This window comes from Dermacentor variabilis, chromosome 1, assembly GCF_050947875.1.
Source record: "Dermacentor variabilis isolate Ectoservices chromosome 1, ASM5094787v1, whole genome shotgun sequence".
Taxonomy (NCBI): domain Eukaryota; kingdom Metazoa; phylum Arthropoda; class Arachnida; order Ixodida; family Ixodidae; genus Dermacentor; species Dermacentor variabilis.
In genome coordinates, this window is record NC_134568.1 from 242269691 (window position 1) to 242289157 (window position 19467).

General features: G+C 43.1%; 1 protein-coding gene across 2 annotated transcripts in view; it reads left to right on the plus strand.

Annotated features, from left to right (window-relative positions):
• The window catches only part of LOC142560377 (uncharacterized), a 157237-nt gene that overhangs the window by 41800 nt on the left and 95970 nt on the right, over positions 1-19467 (plus strand). For both annotated transcript variants that reach the window (XM_075672432.1, XM_075672442.1), the window contains exons 9-10: positions 7060-7130; positions 15323-15596. In XM_075672432.1, coding sequence (XP_075528547.1) covers positions 7060-7130; positions 15323-15596 — 345 coding nt within the window. The remainder of the gene's footprint in view (positions 1-7059; positions 7131-15322; positions 15597-19467) is intronic.

The following is a 19467-nucleotide window of genomic DNA, read 5'->3' on the forward strand; positions in this document are numbered from 1 at the left end:
AATTACTGTTTGCAGAAAACCTAGTAATGTTAGTATCTTTTAGGAAATAATTAGGAAAAACTGAGATTAAGGTGTCATAACGTTTAAGCTTGAAGATAGTGATAGCAAGTAGAGTAGAGCACTCTAAGTAGAGACAAAGCAGATATTCAAGTGTTGATTTAGGATAGTGTTTATGTTACTTTAAATGCATTCTTCTTTCCTTTTTTTGATCACTTTTGGGATAAGGGTTGCAGGGACACAAAAATTGTACATTTTGGCACGAACCCTTAAACATACTTGCTAGATCTTCCGAATTATCCATAAATGTTACAAATTTGGCCTCGTTTTTACGACCTTGTGAACGATCGAAGCAAAATGCGTAGTGTATCCAAAACAGTACAAGAGAAGGACACAGACTACATACACATCAGACAGCAACGACGACTTTATGAAGGTTGCATCAAGTCTAAAAAATAAAGTCCGTTCGCGAGAAAGATCAGCTCATGAGTCTCCTAATTTTCCGTCGGAGGATTTTTTATAGCGAAAGTATGCCATAGGGGTACTTGCTTCAAGCAAGTTCTTGAACAGGTGAAATTGGCAACAACAAATTTCCTGTTAAAGTCACTGTGATCTAAAAACAATGTGTCACCTGTCAGTGTCTGCTCTCAGTTTGCTGCTGCTTGTGTGTTGCATTTAAAGGTAAATATTGTTGATGAAGTGTGTATGTATCCTTCAAAAGTTGTGTGCTAGAGCAAGCTCTTAGAAAAAAAAAAAAAGAAAAAAAGGAAAAAGTCCAACTACCCCTCACCCCCTTCCTTCTCGGTGTCATGTCCAGGGATTTTATGAACTTTAAATTTAAAGTTCACAGGTTGGTAGGCATGTTTGAAGCCTTAGAAGCCTATGAAAACCATGCCACCCCATTCAAATTCCCACACCTCCTTCAGGAATGCATTCTGATTTGCAGTATAGTAGTACCGTATAGTGGAACGCAAGGGAAAAAAAAAATCTCCAATAAATATGGAGATTTGGAGATTGGATATGGAAAAAAAATCTCCAATAATATAAAGATTATGGAGCCATCCAATATTGGATGGCTCCAATAAAGATTTGTCATGTGCTTGACTACTTCATACGTGCGTGTAGTCAACCACTTTGGCTAACTTGGGGTGGTCAATAAAATATAGCACAAGTGTCGCATGTGTTGGATACAACTGCTATGTGCTTTACAAGTTGTGTAATGTTGGCTTTGAGCATCACCTCCACCACAATGGCCTTCCATGAAGCATAGCAAAAATCTATATGTCAGAGGGCATTAGGTTTGCAGCCAGGCCTTATTTTACACAGAAACTACCTGCCTGGAAAACATGACAAGAGGTCCCATGTCACATGTTCAACAATCAACATTCAGTCGTGCATCATTTCCCAGTTTGCTACATTGTATCAGAATCGGTTGATCCAGAGCTAAAGACCCACGGAGAAGAGTATTCCCATAGTGGTATATTTTTTCTGAGTGGCCTCATGCTGTTTGTGGTATTAAAATGTGCTCACAATTCAATAAAGAATGTCCTCTGAAACTTGAGGTCTTTTATCTATGGTGGTTAAGGTTTGTGACTGAATAATTGTCATTTTTGTTTAACTGTGGTATGTTAACAGATGTTTCACATGTTTTGAAGTCAAGTAACCTTGTTTATTTTTGTAACATCTCCAATTTGCTCTGGCATTAATAACGAACAAAACTATTATAATGTTTTGTTGATTTCGAAGTAGAGGCCACATTTAGACATGAAAGGTGGTGTCAAGGTTTTAGTTATTGAATCACAGGAGTGTCCTGTATTATCAGCTACCATATGAACTGCACTGGAGAGAGTACATTAGTAGAAAGAAGGGCAGATAAATGTGTTCAACATTCACATCAGGTGACATACAAACAAGGTCTGTCCTGAAATGTTTGCAGTACAATTAAAAAACTTCATTTCACAAACTTTCAGATACATCAGTGTGGTTCCCTTCAATATACTACTCATTAGACACAATACACTTGTTCCACCTCTTCTTCCATTGCTGGAAGCACCCTTGAAAGTCCTCTCTCTGCTTTAGCAGCATTGTCATTTCCCTTTGAATTGTCACATGCTTGAAATGTCATCTCAGGAGCACCAGTTTGCATTAGAGAAAAAAAAAAAAAAATGTTGCATGGAACTAAACCTGGCGAGTTAAGAGTTTTCCAGCACAGTGATAAAATTGTGTGCCAAAAACTCATGCACAATAATGCAGAGTGTGCAGGCGCATTATCATGGTGCAGAAGCCAGTGCCCCTTTTTTTTGACAAATTTGGTGGCACATGACGCGTACAATCTTTCAGACACTGCAGGACCTCCACTTAGAAAGCAGCGTTGACAGTTTGTCCTTCAGGTACAAATTCACGGTTAATGATTTCATGGCTGTCAAAAAACAATTTAATTTTGCTTTTTGCTTTGTTTTTCCACACTTTTTCTTTCTGTCCTTGGCTCATCCATCTTTTTACAATCCTTGCACTGCGACTTTGGTTCAACATCTTATTCATAAATCTGTGTTTATCACCAATGACAACCCTGTGCAAGAAGTTGTCATTGTCGTCTGAAGTTTTTCAATCAATGCAACATTCTTTTCATCTCAAGTTTTGCTCAGGAGTCAGCAGTTTCGGCATGATCCTTTTGCAAACCCTTTTATTTTCCAAATTTTCAGTAAAGATGCAGTGAACGGATGACTTTCCCAAACCAAGTGCTTCCACTATTGACGCGTGTACTTATCGTTATCGGGTGACCACATTTCACCGCCTAACAAATGCTATCGCACAGCGCGGGGCGCGCCTGCATGTATCCGAAGTTTCTGGAAAATTATCGATGCTTCTAGGCGCTGTCTGTTGTCGCCGAACCTTATGTTATCTGATTTCATTGCGTAACGCGAATGGTGTAGAACTTTGTGGAAGACGCGCGGGTTCAAGCGATTAGTCTGGAACATTCGACGACTGCTGTATAAAAGCCGCCGCTCTCGACCCGCTGATCAGATTTTGGACGATCACCGACCATGTTCGCCGCTATCGTTGTGCTATAAGTGTAGCCTGTTTTTGTGGGCACAGGTTCGCCCAATAAAAGTTAGTTTTGTCTTTCACAGTATTCCTACTGTTTTCTTCAACGTCACCACCACGTGACAATATTGTTCTAGCAGTCACTCGACGGTCACTGAGCTCAAGAGGACACACGTGATCACTATCTTCATCGTTGCACAAGACGGAGAAGCGTCGTGATTTTATATCGTCCTTGGGGTCTTCATATCTTTCATGACTCACTTGAATACAGTGAATCCTTTTCATAGGCCTTTTGCAACATTTAATAAATTTCTGCACCATTCTTGCCCAATCCCATGATAAATTTGATATTGATCCTTTGCTCTATCTGTTCGCCGATCTCCATTTTGACAAAGACTGAGAATGGCTTGCACAAAAAGTACACGCATAAAATTCTTCCTTGTCATACAGCAGTCTGGCTCGTACTAGAAGCAGAGTGCCAACCTGAAACTTTTTTTTTGTTGTTCTGGTTTTCATTACGGTTGAGCGAAAACAGCTCAATTACAGTTCAACTCCGAAGTAGAAGAATAACTATCCACACTGGTTTGAATCTGTTTAAGTTAAAGATGAAGCAGGCCACTGACAAAGGTCAAAATAAAAATAAAATGATGTTTTGGTCACTTCTTCAACTTCATCTGTTCCAAGTTCATTTGCATAAACGAAAAATAATTACAGGAAAATAGCATAAATTTATCCTATTAAATTAAAGAGCCTGACGCTGCGGCTAGCTGCATGGAATATGCGTGTCATTCTTCAGGCCTCACGTAATTAGTAACAAAAGAATTTTGCAGATCCATCATTTAGCATGTGCAGTTAAACCTCGATATAACAAAGTAGGTAAAATCGGGAATTTGCTTCGTTATACTGAAATTTCATTGTATTGAAATTCGACCTTTTATGCAAATAAGTACAGTTGCCAATCTCTTTTTTTTTTCGGAAAGTGGCCACAGAATTTTCTAATTATCTGGCAATCTAAGAAAGCAAATTTGAATAAGAAAACAATTCATTTTGATGAATTTGGCAATCTGCGACGAATGATACGGTTTCATACCACGTCAACAGTATCTTCACATCGGCGGTACGAATTAAGTAAGTCAGCCACGCTTTTGAGTGAACTCCGCCCCCGTGGCTGATAGCGTTGCCCACACTGGGACAATGCAATCATGAAAAACGCTGGCAGCAGGGAGGAAATGCTTCGTCTGTCTCTCGCTCTAACGGGTCGCCAAAACTCGAGATGATGCAACCTTCAATACTAAATGCATAGGAAGACAGCTTATGTGATGCCACGCCATCTTGGCACGCCTGCTCTTTGCACACGCAGCAGGTTATCTCTAAAACAGGGTGTGGTGCGCATGCGCTCAGCCGCGCTTACAGCCATGCACACTGCAGCCAGCCCGCCCCCTCCCTCGCCCCTTACGCACGCTTGATCGCATTACCGTGAGCTTTGCTCGCCTCCCCCTCTTTCCCTTTGCTCACGCGGGAATGCGGCACTCGTGAAGCCACCATCTTTGTAGTTTCACCGTTGCACACTTTCACTCGCACCTAAAGCACAAAATGCGCAGGGTGTGATAGGATCCTATCGCATTTGGACTTTATATGGAACATGATGCGGCTTCACTTTGGCGATCGCTCGCCGCACATGATCCGCCCATCTCCCCACCCTGCTGGTGCTGAGCCGTGCTCCCGCATGGGTTGCAGAAAATAGTGCTAGCCTTTCCTCCTTCCCCACAAGAACCACTTCTCTGGTAGGTGCATTTGCAAGCAGCCGCTTGTAATTCAATCATTTGACCACCTGCGTTCGCGGAAGTTTCCATTTATTGTCTTGGCATTCCTCTGCAGTGGAAACGAAATTTCAGTATATTTAAATCGCTTACAAACACGCTCGTTATATTGAGGTTCTAAATACATAGTTTTCTATGGACAAGAGGTTATGAAACGTTAAATAATTTGTTATAGCAAGAATTTTCTTGTATTGAAGTTTGTTATATCGAGGTTTAACTGTATAATGCTAAACTTTACCAATTATGTAATGCAGTTAATAGCCTCATTGGACACATTGAACTGTATGCTGCAATGAAATGCTTATTTATATGCATGTTTATCCCCACATGGTAAAAAAAAGTGGTCGGGCAGAGCAATTGCCGGCATTCCTCCACAGTGCTAGATCCGCCTGTAGCTAGCGCCATCCTTCTCCCTCTGTAACACCAATACTGGAATCTATGTGAAGCGAAGCTTTAGAGTGAGAGAGAGGAGAATTTATTGAGGAAACGTAAAGAGTTCTTTAGCCTGCTACTCTTCTCTACAGGGAAGAAAAAGAGGAGTATGAGGAGCCATGAGGCTAGGCTGTTGTATGCACTTATATACCCGTTCTTGAATACAAGTCCTGGGCCTGCATTCACAAAAAGCTTTTACGCTAGAATTGTTCGTAAGAAAATTTTCAGATAAGAATAGCGATTTGTGCGAGTTGGTCTAAGCTCATGGGCATGATTTTTGCGTTGCGAAGCACTGAAGTGCGGAAAGAAAGAACAAAAGGTTAGCAAAACAAAGGGTCAGCATGTTTGTCCTTCTTTTGCTAACACTTGGTTCTTCTTTTGCTACCGCACTTAAGTGCTTCATGCTGCAAAAATCAAGGCAAGAAAATTTCAGGCAATCCTGATGCTCGACATATTAGCGAAGGTGGCCAGCCAATGGCGAATAGCACTTACGAATGAAATGCTTTTTGAATTTGGCCCCTGGATCCTATTCGGCAGGAGCATGGACGAGTGGCCAAAGTTTGCTTAAGGAGAGCAAGGACAGTCACGACTCTGACACGTGTGAGGCTGGCACTCTTTTCAAAAGAGAAGACTTCTTGTTATAATGGCCAAGACACATCTCTAGATGGCTGTCTAAGGTACAGCATCGGAAAGCAAGCCAATGTCTTAAGAGAGCATAGCCTTTACCCAGCACCGGTGCAAGATTACAATCAGTCTACTCGCAGCCCTCCATCCTGCAAGTTTTCAGCAGTAACACCTCAAGAGGGGAATCTGTCAGAATCTTTACGCAATACATCTATGTCCGTGCAATTTTAACTTGCCCTATGCTAGTTCCCCTTCTCTCTCCCATTTCTCGCCAGATCATCACCACCAACAGGGCAGGTCATGCCCGTTTACTATAAATAAAACATTTGCAATAATGCGGTATAGCAGGTAAAGAAACCTTCAATTTAAAAATCATGCTGTGGAAGCACATGTTGTAAGCAATATGTCATTTCCATTGCATTTGCTTCAAATTGTGCGATTGAAAACCATCACTTGGCCTAGCAAGCATTTCTTTATTTCAGCAATCATATATTTCTCACTAAATAAAAACTATTTCATGGTCCCCAATTTCATACGTTTATGAGTGTACTAACATTTCTGCCCCCAACACGTTACATTGAAAACTGTACTAATGGTGCTACTAGTATAGTTGAACCAAAAGTGCAGGCAATGCATGGATGAAAAGCTCGAGAAAAGGTGGCTAGCCTGAACCACTAACTTTTTTTTTTTTCGTTTCACTCCGGAGTGAAACAAATCGTAACGTTCCAGTTCAGTTCTAGTTCAAGCAAAAGTAACATTTTTCTTCCAGTTTTCAGTTCAATTCCGATTTGATACCCTGACAAGAGGTCAACCGGGTCCTTTTTAGTGGAGAGAGCAGTGCCGCTACACTCTCTCCTACTTTTTTGCTGAATCACTGCTTGAACTTTTGGGACATACCTTGTACGTAAGCTTTCATTAGTGTTAGGTTCTTGTTGTGTGTTATATGGAAAATACTACGCATATATCTGCATTGTCACTGATTTCAAGCATATGTTAAGATCCATCGTCTTGGATTATATGTCTGAAATACAGAATTAACTTAAATCCAGCAGTCTTGTCAATATGCTAAATATAAATTGCGAAATATGAGCTGGAGTTTCTTTTTCAATGCGTCCTTGCTTTGTTATTCCAATTCTTACAGCAAGTGTTACCAGCCCAGTGGATGCCTCCCAGCTGGAAATCAATTGATCCAGATGTTATAGCCAAGAATGTGTAAGTTGGCTGTGTATGATATTGTGATGTTGGAGAGTAATCTTGTTCTGTTTGGGAGTTGTTTTCACTGAAGTTCATCACTGTAGTTCAAAGCATACAGAAAACGGGATGGAGAAGCAGTGTCTCGCTGCACGCTCAATACTGTCAACTGGCATGTCTCGGGGTGACATCAGACTAGTGTACCGTGCTGAGGTTTTGGTGCCGGTAGTTAACAATGAAGATGGACTACACTAGCAAGTTTCAATAACTTTTTCTTGTGCTGAATTGGCCAAGATATGAGAATTTATGAAACCTGTGACATGTCACTCATATACCGGTGCTGAGGTCTTGGCATCGATTTGTCAATATTCAAGAATACTCAAGAAATCAAAGTTCGCCTTTAATTTCGTCAGTAGTAATCAGCTCTTTTTGCCAAATGAATGAAAATAAAGTCTCACAGAATATACGAATGGGCATGTTGGTAGTCTATACTGAATAGAATGGCGCAAACAAAAGATGAAGGACAAGACTAAGTGCTGACTTCCAACAAGATTGATTGCAGTTCGGTGTTTGACAACTGCAGTGTCATAGGCAAGAGCAACAGGTAAGCTACTAACGCACTGTGGTAGGTCAGTTGCTACGGCTTTGCACTGCTGAGTTTGAAGTTGTGGGTTCTATCTTGGCAGCTGCATTTCGATGGGGACAGAATGCAAAAATGCTTGTGTATCGTGCTTTGGATGAATGTTAAAGAACCCCAAGTGGTCAAGATTAATCCAGAGTCCCCCACTACAGCATGCTTCATAATGAGATCATGGTTTTGGCACGCAAAACTCCAGAGTTTAATATAATTTATAAATGCTAACAACTAGAGATTTTAGAAGCAGCATAAATGGCCAGGCTGGGTGACACATGTGTTAGTGCACCTTTGAGTTGTCAGAGGAGCTCGTTTTTTATTTAGCCATGCATAGAGCCATGTACATTCATCAGAGCAGTAATACATAAAAAGCTTGGAAATTCGTAGTTCTCATTGCCACATGTACCTTTACATTTTGTTTGTTTGCATTTGCTGTGTGTCTGAGGTGGCTGGGACTGCTCGTGTCCAAGCTGCGCTAGTCTAATATAATTTATAAAAGCTAACAACTTTAGAAGCAGCAGAAATGGCCAGGCTGAGTGACACCTGTGTTAGTGCACCTTTGAGTTGTCAGAGAAGGAGCTTTCTTTTTTTAATCATGCATAAAGCCACGCATATTCATCAGAGCAGCAATACATAAAAAACTTGGAAACGCATAGTTATTTCATGCCATCTCATTGCCACATATACCTTTATATTTCGTTTGTTTGCATTTGCTGTGTGTCTGAGGTGGCTGGCACTACCCATGTGCAAGCTGTGCTAGTCTGTATATGCATTCGCACTTTGCTGCATAGAATCTTGCTCGAAGTCAGTGCTTCATCTTTTTTTACCTTTATCTTCTGTTTCTATTGCTCTGTACAGTTCACTCACAGAATACCTTTCCAGCCTGAATTGCTAGGGTTGTGTGAATAGTGGATTTTGAGTTCGAAGCGAATAGCAATCTTGGCTGAATATTTCCGAATCGAATATCGAATAGTTGCCACTCCAAAGCCTTGGCCACAAAGTGGCTAGCAAGGTAATTATTTGATGTATGCAATTATTAAGTAGACTAATGTGTGAGAATGAGACAATTAATTCAAGTATGACTTATTTATTGGAATACTTATGTATAGTGTATGAGTATGCCTTTTTAATTGAAACACCGGGATTCGTTTTTAGAGAGAAGCTTGAGAAATACTTTTGAACTGGATTTTTCATGCTGTCGTTAGAGTCCATCTTGCCGACCAACCGAGCTTCCACTATTTTGACAATATTGATGTCATTCACTCATCGCTTTCTTTCAAAATATTAGAGTTTAAACGGTTTTAAATGGTGTTTGTGAGTTCTCTCACAAAAAGTTTCTTAGGAATTATGAAAGTTATGAGACATTTTAAAAGTTTATTTTTATCCGAAACTTGTTTTTCTAACGTAGTGTCTGGACGTGGCACAGTGGTGGTGAGAAAAGGGTGCAGGCAACCAGGGTGCCAAGATTGGCAAAGATGTTGCCGCCATATAACAGTATATCTGGAGCTCATTGCTCGGTTTCTTTTGCCCATTGTTTAACAAAGATGATGAAATGACTACAATTAATATATTTGCATGCTCCCATCATAATATGCAGTTTTGCTGAACGTGCGAGTCTATATTTATTTTAAAAATCATGCCTTACTGATTACAGTCAACGTCTGATTTTTAGAACTCCTGGGGCCACGATAACGTCAGAAAAGTCGGGCAGTTCGAAAAAATGAATGCATGCCTTTTACTGCCCCCAAGGGCTCAAATCACCACAGGCACGTCTGAAATAGCTCTGAAGGCCTGTCAGTACACTTATTAGGCATATCGGTGCACCTACTGTGACAGAAGGTGGCGGATGCACGCATGTATAATTAAGGAATACATACTGTGTCCCATGACAATTGCCTCTTCCCACTCTTGGTACGCTTCACCGCAATACTGCGCGTATGCTTCACCGCGTAACGTTGCTGTATTGAGGCGAAGCTGACTTACGGGATGCAACGCGTCGTGTTTTCCGAGCTTCAAAGCCATTGGTGAGGATAATAAAGAAAAGCCCCTTGATAATTTGAAAGTAGCGACACTCTCCTCCCCGCGGCGCTTTTCTCCTCGATTCTCATCGCCCGCCGGCTGCGCGAGGCACGCTTTTTGTCCTGGGCTCCCGCGGATGGGCCGCAGCATTCTATTAAGGCGCATTATTTTGGGGCAGTTTCACGCCCCAGTGGTGTTAAAATTTTTGAGAAATGCTGATAACAGCGTTGATAATGCTGAAGGCATTGTTATGAGGAGGTTGTAAAAGGAGCTTTGAGGCGAGTTCTATACTCTACACAATTTTTATGCCACATGATGACATGCTTTACTTTTTGCATCTGATCTAGTATTTCTTCTGGAACATCCCTCTGTGTGTGGCTTATTAAGTGAAAGCCTTAGATCTATGTTTCAAGGTTGTGTTGTGAGATATAGAAAATATCACGTGACCCAAGGAACGCTGGAAGCGAACCAAAGCATGTCCAAGCATATATAAGAGATGATTACTGATTATCAATGTTAATTAATGATTGATTAGGGATTGTAGTAAGATGGATTAAGGAGGATTAAGGTGTATTAAGGTCGATGAAAGTGGATTAGGGTGGATTAACCCTTTGCTGGCAGGGCCCGACAACGCAACACAGTCGTAGCAATCCACTGTCGGGCACCGCCCAACAAGGCTGTTTGGGGGTTAAATTTCGTGGTTTTTCTTGCTGCGATTTGCGCGCATTCTTTGTATGCGCGCTCTCTTGAGGGATAAATGAACTTTGTTTGTTTACATCTTTTTGCACTACGGTGGAGCACAATGTTCTGCACGGCTTCTGGATTGCAGAGCGTTCTCGCTTGTGCGCGGAATTGCATGTGCGTGTGGTTCGCCGAGAAGCATGGCCACTTTTTCACCGCGTGGTTTTTATAGTGGTGCATTTAGTGAAAGTGATGATGACTTCAGTGAGGAAGAGAATTACGTGCCTCCATCAGTTAGTGATGACAGTGATTCGACAGAAGCGAGTGATGAAGACGATTGCGATGGAAACAGCACAAAATGGTGGCAAAAGCTTTTTTTCTGGCTTCTAGAGGTTTCCATTGTCAATCGTTTTATTTTGAAGCGCACACAGCTGCAGAATAATGGCGAGAAAAAACAGCAACACCTGCAGTACTGCCGCAACCTCATCCAACAGCTGGTGGGTGACGTGAGGGCTAGAGCCAAAAAGCGGGGCCTGTCTGCACAGAAGGAGTGCGAGGAAAGGCTAGATGGGAGGAGCCATTTCATCTACAAGCTCCCAGGCCGAAGCAGCAAGGACTGTGCTGTTTGTAGTGATCGAAAACCAAAAGGAGGCAGGAGGGAAGCCGTGTTTTTCTGCAAAACCTGCAATAACAACCCTGGCCTGCACCCAGGAGAATGCTTCGAGTGGTATCACACACTGCTCAAATATCGGTAAAGGAGTTGCCTGCAGAATTCAAGAGAAAAAATAAATATCCTGTGAGTTCTTCTTCCACAGTTTGTGTTTTTCTTCTCAGCACCAGAAACTGGCAAAATAGTTTCGAACCAGGACAGCCGCAAAATGGGTAAAAGTTTCGGACCGCAAAGGGTTAAGGTGCATTAAGGAGGATTGGGGTGGATTCAGGAGGATTAAGGTAGGTGAATGAGGATGAAGGTTGATTAGGGTGAAATATGTTGCAGTGCTAAACATTATTGCCTGCAGAATATTCTCAGCATTTGCATTTCGATGGGAGCGAAATGCGAAAACACCTGTGTATTTAGATTTAGGTGCACTTTAAAGAACGCCAGGTGGTCGAAATTTCTGGAGTCCTCCACTACGGCATGCCTCATAATCAGAAAGTGGTTTTGGCACGTAAAACCCCATAATTTAATTTAATGTTCTCAGCATTACTACATCATGACCACTATCAGGATTTATTGCTCAGCCTTCGTAATCAAAGTGCATTGATGCAATGATTTCAGCTCGTTTTAAATCAACAGAAAAAGTTTCCCCGCAGAACAAAACCGCAGGAAGGTGGTTTTAAAACATTCGCTATTAAAGCTAAGATTCCTGGCCTCCGCCGAGATGTCGATATCAACAGCAAGCGTGCGCGATCATGTGAAAACCCCCTGCACATTGCCTGTATCCGTGAGGAAGCCAAATAATAATTGTCGCCCACTCATGCGTGCGTGAAAGTGCAGTTCAAAGCAAATTCCAAAAACGCAAGTGTTCTTAGGTATTGCCTAAAAGATGCGAATGCGAAAGCCTTGTAAAGCCTACTGTACTTCACCTTAATCTATCTCCACCAACTCTAAATCTACCTTAATCTTCCTTAATACGCCCTAATAGGTCTTAATCCTCCTTGATCAAACCTAATTCACCCTAATCCTCCTTAATATGTCGTAATCCTTGTTCATGACCTTAATCCTCCTTTATATGCCTTAATCCACCATAACCCGTTTTAAGCCACCCGAATCGTTCTGAATACTCTTTCACTAACCATAATTCACCTTAATCCATCCTAATTGACTTTAACCCACCTTAATCCACCCGAATTGATCTTAATCTACCTTAATCCTTCTTAGTACGTCCTAATCCTTGTTCATGACCTTAATCCTCCTTTATACACCTTAATCCACCATTATCCTCCTTAATCCACCCGAATTGTTTTTAACTTAATACTCCTTCACTAACCTTACTTCACCTTAATCCACCTTAATCTTCCTTCATCCACCCTAATCGACCCTAATCCTCCTTAATATGTCTTAATCCTTGTTCCACTCGAATAGTTCTTAATACTCCTTTGCTAACGCCAATGCACCTTAATCTACCCTAATCAACTTTAATTTGCTGTAATCTTCCTTCATCCACCCGAATCCTCCTTAATACACCTTAATCCTTCTTCATGCACATTAGTCCACCTTAATACACCCCAATCCACCTTAACACACCCTAATCAACCTAATGCTTCCTAATCCACCTTAATTTACTAATGAATGATTAATTAACTTGGCTAATCATTAATCTCGTACACACGGCTGGACATGCTTTGAGTTGCTTCTGGCCTATCTGGGCCACATGATATTTTCTCTTCACAACGCAACCTTGAAACAGATATAAAGGCTTTTGCCTTAAAACACAAAAAAAACTAAACAAAAACACAATGTGGACTAGCTAGTGCTCACCAACTACTGCAATACCATGGGTATACTTGCCACTAATTTTTTTAGGGCCTGTATTCATTGCATGACTCGTGCTTACATCGACGTAATCTGAAAATAGTAGCTCCTCTACAAGCCGTTATTTCAATTTTCAGTAAAACAGGCCGCGGATCCTAAATATAGCAAAAAGTCCGATCGAGAGGCTGTATCTTCACCCATAAATGTTCACAGCAGGAAGCAGAATCTATAGTGCTGCATTTGCGACTGAATAACAATAGTTGGCGATGTGTGAAGTGATAGAGTCCCAGCAGAATATTAAGCATACTGCGCACCCCATTTTTATGCAACATACAAATTGCCGCAGAAAAAACACTGGTGTGCAGGCCGGAAGAATTTAAGAAGTGCAGCATTAGGGGCTGCTTTCATACGAGCAATAAGAAAGATGCCTCGCCTTGAAAACAACAATGTTCTTTGTCGGAACAAAGTTCTTTCGGCCAGTGTTATGCAGCCACTGCTTCCTGCACAAGTCGTCATGCTTTCCTTGTAATATCATAAAAACCGCATAACCATCTTCAGGCTTCTTGCTGCAGTTATATGCACAACAGCATGGCAAAGTGCTAGCAGAGATAGCAGGAAACACAGCATACAACGTTCGCTATGGCGAGCCAAAGCGCTGAGCCATCCGAGCTGAGGAAAAAAATGGCGCGAATGGAAAAGAAAACACAAGCAAAATGCAAGATCCACACGTTTCCAAGGGTAATGGCAGGGAGACCAATCGTCGTGCAGAAAAACGGGTGCAAGACTGCTTCCCGCAAAGGGGGGGGGGGTGCGCACAAGGGGCGAGGAGTAGGCGAGGAGGTTGCGCGGCGGCAGAGTTCATGAGTGGCGGTACTTTAAATTATCCAGCGACTTTATTATAAAGGCGGATTCAGCGCCATTGCTAACAGCGGCAAATTGTTTTAATGAAAAACATGGCACCGAACAGCAAGAAGCTTGGTAACGAAAGCCGATGTAGCTAGGCCTAGCGTTGCCACATTGTGGTGGTGGCTATGGCTGCTAGTGCATCTGCGTGTGAGAGCGCCTGTTCGAGGCAGCACAGTAATCAAAATGGTGGCGGGGGTGGCTTCGATCAATGCCATTTCGGACCTGCACTCATGGCAAAAAGTCCAGAAGATCGGACTGCGATGGGTTTTTGTGTTCGAAATTTAAGATGTTCTTATACACTCTATGGAGTACCATGGTGCTGCGAAGGCGTTTGAATTATCGGCCGTCTGGAAAATGGGTCGTTGACTGTATCAGACAGTAAACAAACCCACGACCATGAGTTTGCGAAAGCTTCGAAAAGCACGAATATTACAGCTGCTCACAAAGAGAATATCGAATAGTGTAATATTCGAAACTAATATTTAATATTTGCACTACACTACAAATTCGATTTACTATTTCTTTTTAGTGACCCTTTAGGGCACATGCTCAACTTGTGAAATTGAAACCAGACAGTATTAAATTTGTGTTCAGTTAGCATAAATCCTGAGCCTAGCACCAGTTTCGAGATATCTCCGAGGTGTACTACAAAATACTTTTACCTTCCACTTTGTTTCATTGTGCACTAGTACTGCTCAAGGGAAGCATATTGAACGAATATGAAGTGGCCAATCTGGAGCTCTCTACTGCAGCATATCTCATACCCAAGATGTAGCCTTTAAAACAAAATGCAATAAATCAGTACTACTTTATTTCATGTCAAAAATTTTTTATTTGACACTACTGTTTGAATCAAACTTAAGCTGAAAGTAGTGCTGTTTGCACTCTCTTAAGTAATTGTATCTGCTTTTCTACAAAGGTCATTAGCAGCCTTAGCTTGTCTCCCTTCACATATTAATGGCATGTTCCACTGGTTGTCTCGGAGCACTAGTAGTGCTGCTAAAAATAGTCAAGCCAGCGTGAAAATTATACTATGGAAATAAGTGGGTGAAATAGCATTAATCATGCTTCATTATTGGCATTTGATCCAGTTGATGCTCTCAATAAAGTTTTTTTGCTGTCTTGCACTATGTTTAAAGCACTGCCAGGGTGCTCTGAAATGACCAGTTGAATATACCATAAGAACCAAGTGGTGATTTTGCATGTTCATGTGTTCACACATCATGATGGTGACTGTCAACAGTAACATCATGTGCCCAGTACAGCCTGGATGAGCATGACTGCCAGAGTTACGTACTTAACATTCCTGCATACAAAACACAAGTCTTGGATGAAAGACAAGTTCTCTTTCCCCTTATCACCACTGTTTTACTGCAATTAATTATACAGTCTTATTGTGAGTGTGTAGTTGCATCTTGCTCACATATTGCCAAGAAGTGGTACTAATTCTATTAGTGGTGCCCAGGAGGCGTACAGTGACTGTTCTTTTTCATGAAGTGGACACTGCTGCCGAAGTCTCTTGGCTGGTGAACTGCCACAGGAGGGTTGTACTGCCTTGCTAGAACAGCGGCAGTGCTGCCTGGCAGCAGCCTCTGGCATGGTGTGTCCATTTGTGGACATCCAACCATCTGTATCGGCAGCTGGGGAGCCACCATCTACGCTGCACTTGCCAACATCGTCACCACTGCCTGGAACTGCTTGGGGTCAAGGGGGAGATACATGTGGTCCCGGGCCAAATGGCCAGCCAACCGAAGCGAGTTTTCCTAAAAAGGTGAGTCTGCTTCATTTCTAGACCTAGACCTACGACATTGAATTGAGAGTGACCTGCGTCACACTCAATTCAATGTCATAGTTCCCAATATTTAAACCTGCTCTGCTGCTATTTACGGGAGTTGTCACTGAGAAGAAGACTAACAGATAGCCACTCAATGTTAACTCGCCAAAGGCTCTTATTGCGGAAGCTGTGGCTGACATCATCAGCACTTATCTGAGCATACAGTGGCTATGAAATTCCAATACAGTCAATTATTGAGGCTGAAGATGGTTTTATTGAACAGACTTGAGAAGTAGCGGCAAAGGAAACAGTGTAAAAAAATTGAAATGAATACAGTAGAACCTCGTTCATATGATCCCATTCGACCGATTTCCCAACTCCAACGTTTGCTATCGATAACGAAAAAATAACCCCATACAGTTATGCATATTTTTTACTGATTCATACGTTCCTTGAAAACGCGGTCTTTCAGCACCAACATTTAGTAGGTTGCCAAACTGCGATTATATGATACGTTTTCCGGCTACTAGATCCCATGTAAACAAGAAAAAGCATGAGGTGCGGACCGTCAAGAACAGTAGCCGCCCACCATAGCAGCTTCCCTGCTACACTCACCCACCTGTCTCGCCTGAGAATGCTGGTGCGCACTTAGTTTCTTTTCCTGTACCAGCAAATCTTCTCCAAGTCATTGCATGCTGCATTCTTAGCTATCGCCACCAACTGCATTGTGATAAGCATCTTCACCTATCTGTTTCGCAGCGTTTGGGGTGTACTGCTGTTGGAAGCGTACTGCATGCTTTTAATGGGCAATAACTCAAACGCGACACAAAGTGAGTGCTGTGTTTTGCTCTGGTTGCATTGCATGCACTGTATTTCAACGTCGCCAACCAGCTTTATCTTTTTTTGGTTTCCCACCACCATCTTAAAACCCTGTGAAATAGGGAAACGACAATGTGCTTCTCAAGTTGCTTGGGCCTCACCAGCTTAGCGAGTATCGACGTCTTGTGCTGCAATTATTTCCACAATGCAAATTGTTGCACCGCAAGATGCCAGTATTTGTGTTTGAATGAAAGTGTTCTATGCTGGGCTTTACCAAGAATTTCTCTCATGTTCTCTCAAGAAAAAAAGCATGCTATATTTTTAGCACCCCCGCGAGATGGTGCCATTTTGCCATTCTCTGAACTTTGTGCAGGGGTGGGACTCCTGCGCCAATTGCGCCATTTTGATACAAACACAAATTCCTGCACCGAACTGGGCCAAACCCAGAAAATTGACCGAAACTGCACCACACTGCACCAGAACGGCTTCGGTATGTGTGCTCTGGCAGTGGCGGCGAACAGTGAGCAGATTTGTCCTCTGAAAGAGTGCAGTCGTTCACATTCTGCACACTGCGCGGTGGCTCCTCCCTCGCAGTTTCTCGTAATTGTTGCCTTATAACACTGGACTTTACGGCGCTTCCGGCAAGTGGCAGGCACACAGGTGGCCACTCCCGGCTGACATCACTGCAGTTGGAACAGCCAGGGTGGCTGTATTTAGATTGTGTTCAAATACAGTTGAGCTAGCCGAGCGGCACGATGTTCCCTAGCTGAGGTGCCAAACAACGACAAGTAGACTGAGGGCACTGCGAACGAACTAGATATTAGGGAAACGCATGCGGCAATTGGGTCAGCGGGTGGTCGTCTCTGTTCCCCGGGCCGGTACAATGTAAAACTATTCCAATCTGTTTTTATGCCGATATGGGCGAGGCCTGAGCCATTTTGACCAATCACGAAGGCCTAGTGGTGGATTGGGAATAAAAACAGATGGGAATAGTTTTATGTTATACCAGAAAGCTAAGCATTAGGTGCTTTGGAATCGCCCTGGTCTATTATGTAAAAATGGCTTTAACCCTTTGAGCGTTGAATTATTTTGAAAAAAACTTTCCCAGGTGCTCAAATTACTTTATTGCGGATCTTAAATGTACAAAATGTATGAAGTCGGGAATAAATAATTTTAAAAATTAGGAACGGTATTTTGGTGTCGGCATCACTCAGAACTGCAAAATGTTCAATAGTATTTCAGAGTGTGGTACTCCTTGAAACACGGGTCTACGCACAGCGCCTTATCACAGTCTGTGTGGTGACACGGCATGCGAGCGTGTCGCGTATGCGTGTCAGAAGGAACAGTCGACGAGCCGCGCTCCAGGTGACGAAAGGGAAAAGTCCCCCGTTTATTGTGCTGGCCGATAATATACATTCTGGGGACGTCACGTGTCACAAGTAGCTTGGCACTCGCAGTGGTTGTCCAGCTATCTGTCGTGACGTTACACGCCGCACACAGGGAGGCGATAACAGCACATCCCTCTTTTTCAAGGACAGGAACATTCGCACATACATGGTAGAGAATATGTTATACGAGAAAAAAAACAGAACAGCAAACCACTCAAAGTCACGTCGTATGGATTTCTTCACCACACAAGAACATTCGAAAATACAAGACAGAACATATATTGTACTAGAAAAACACTGAACACTAAACACCAAAGCACTACTCACCAAAGCCCAGTCGGATGGGTTTCTTCACCAGTCTACCAAACCGTGTTACAGTGGGAGTGGGGTCACCACTGGCCACCGCGCGAGTTGGAGGCCCCGCTGAATCTGTTGCAGTCGCGCCATCTGGGCTATGAGCCAATTGTGCCGCGCTCGGCTGCTCCGCGGTTTCTGGAAATTCGTAAGTTTCCATGTGCGCCCTTTCTTTTGGGAGATGGTTAAGCATTCTCCTGTTTCGGCGGAGGCAAACGCCGTCGTCTGTTCGCACTACATATGACCGCGGTTTCGGTGCTCGTGCGAGGACTGTGGCCTTGGATTGCATGTCTGTCACCCAGACCAAGTCACCTGCGTTTAGCTCGGGAAGCCGTCTGGCCCGATGGCGTTGGTTGTAGTAGCGGCATTGCCGCCGTCTCACCATCTGGTCTCTGGCCACGGCTTTCGGGCTGCTTTTTCCCGGATTTCGATGACATGGTAGCATTGGGACTCTTGTCCTCGGTCGCCTACCCATAAGTATTTCCGCAGGACTGACCCCAAGAATGCCGGGCGTCGCCCTGTAAGCCAACAATGCCAGATAAGGGTCTTTAGACTTTAGAAGGAGGTGCTTAACCGTCTGAACCATTCGCTCTACTTCCCCGTTGCCCTGCGGGTGCCGCGGACTCACGGTGACATGGCGAAACCCGTATGACATAGCGAACTGTTCAAACTCAGTCGCCACGAACTGAGGACCGTTGTCGGTCACCACGCACTCAGGGATTCCATGCCTAGAAAAAATACTTTTCAGTCTATCAATGACCGTTCCCGACTTTGTGGAAGGAAGAATGGCTACCTCAGGGTAACGTGAAAGATAATCCACGGCGACAAGATATGCCTGGCCGTTGATTACGCACAGATCTACTCCCACTCTCTCCCAAGGAAACGATGGTGTTGCGGTTGCTATCATGGGCTCGGCTAGTTGCTGGGCATGTCGTGCGCAAACAGTGCACTGATTCACGAACTGTGCCAGATCGGTGCTCAATCCTGGCCACCTAGACAGAACCTTTAGCAATATTACGACAACGCATGATACCCTGGTGCCCATCATGTAGTCTACACAGCACTTCCGTTCTTAGAGACTGTGGGATTACAAGCCTTGTTCCTTTCAACAAGAGACCATCAATTATGCTAAGGCATGCTCTATCTTGCCAGTAAGGCATGAGGAAAGAAGGAACATTCGGTTTCCTTGGCCAATTGGTTTTACACAGTCTGCGCAGGTGTTTGCAAACGGGATCATTAATTTGACATTCTCTCACTCTGGATAAAAAATTGTCCCCCGTTTCCAAGCCAAGCAAACACGCCTTAGA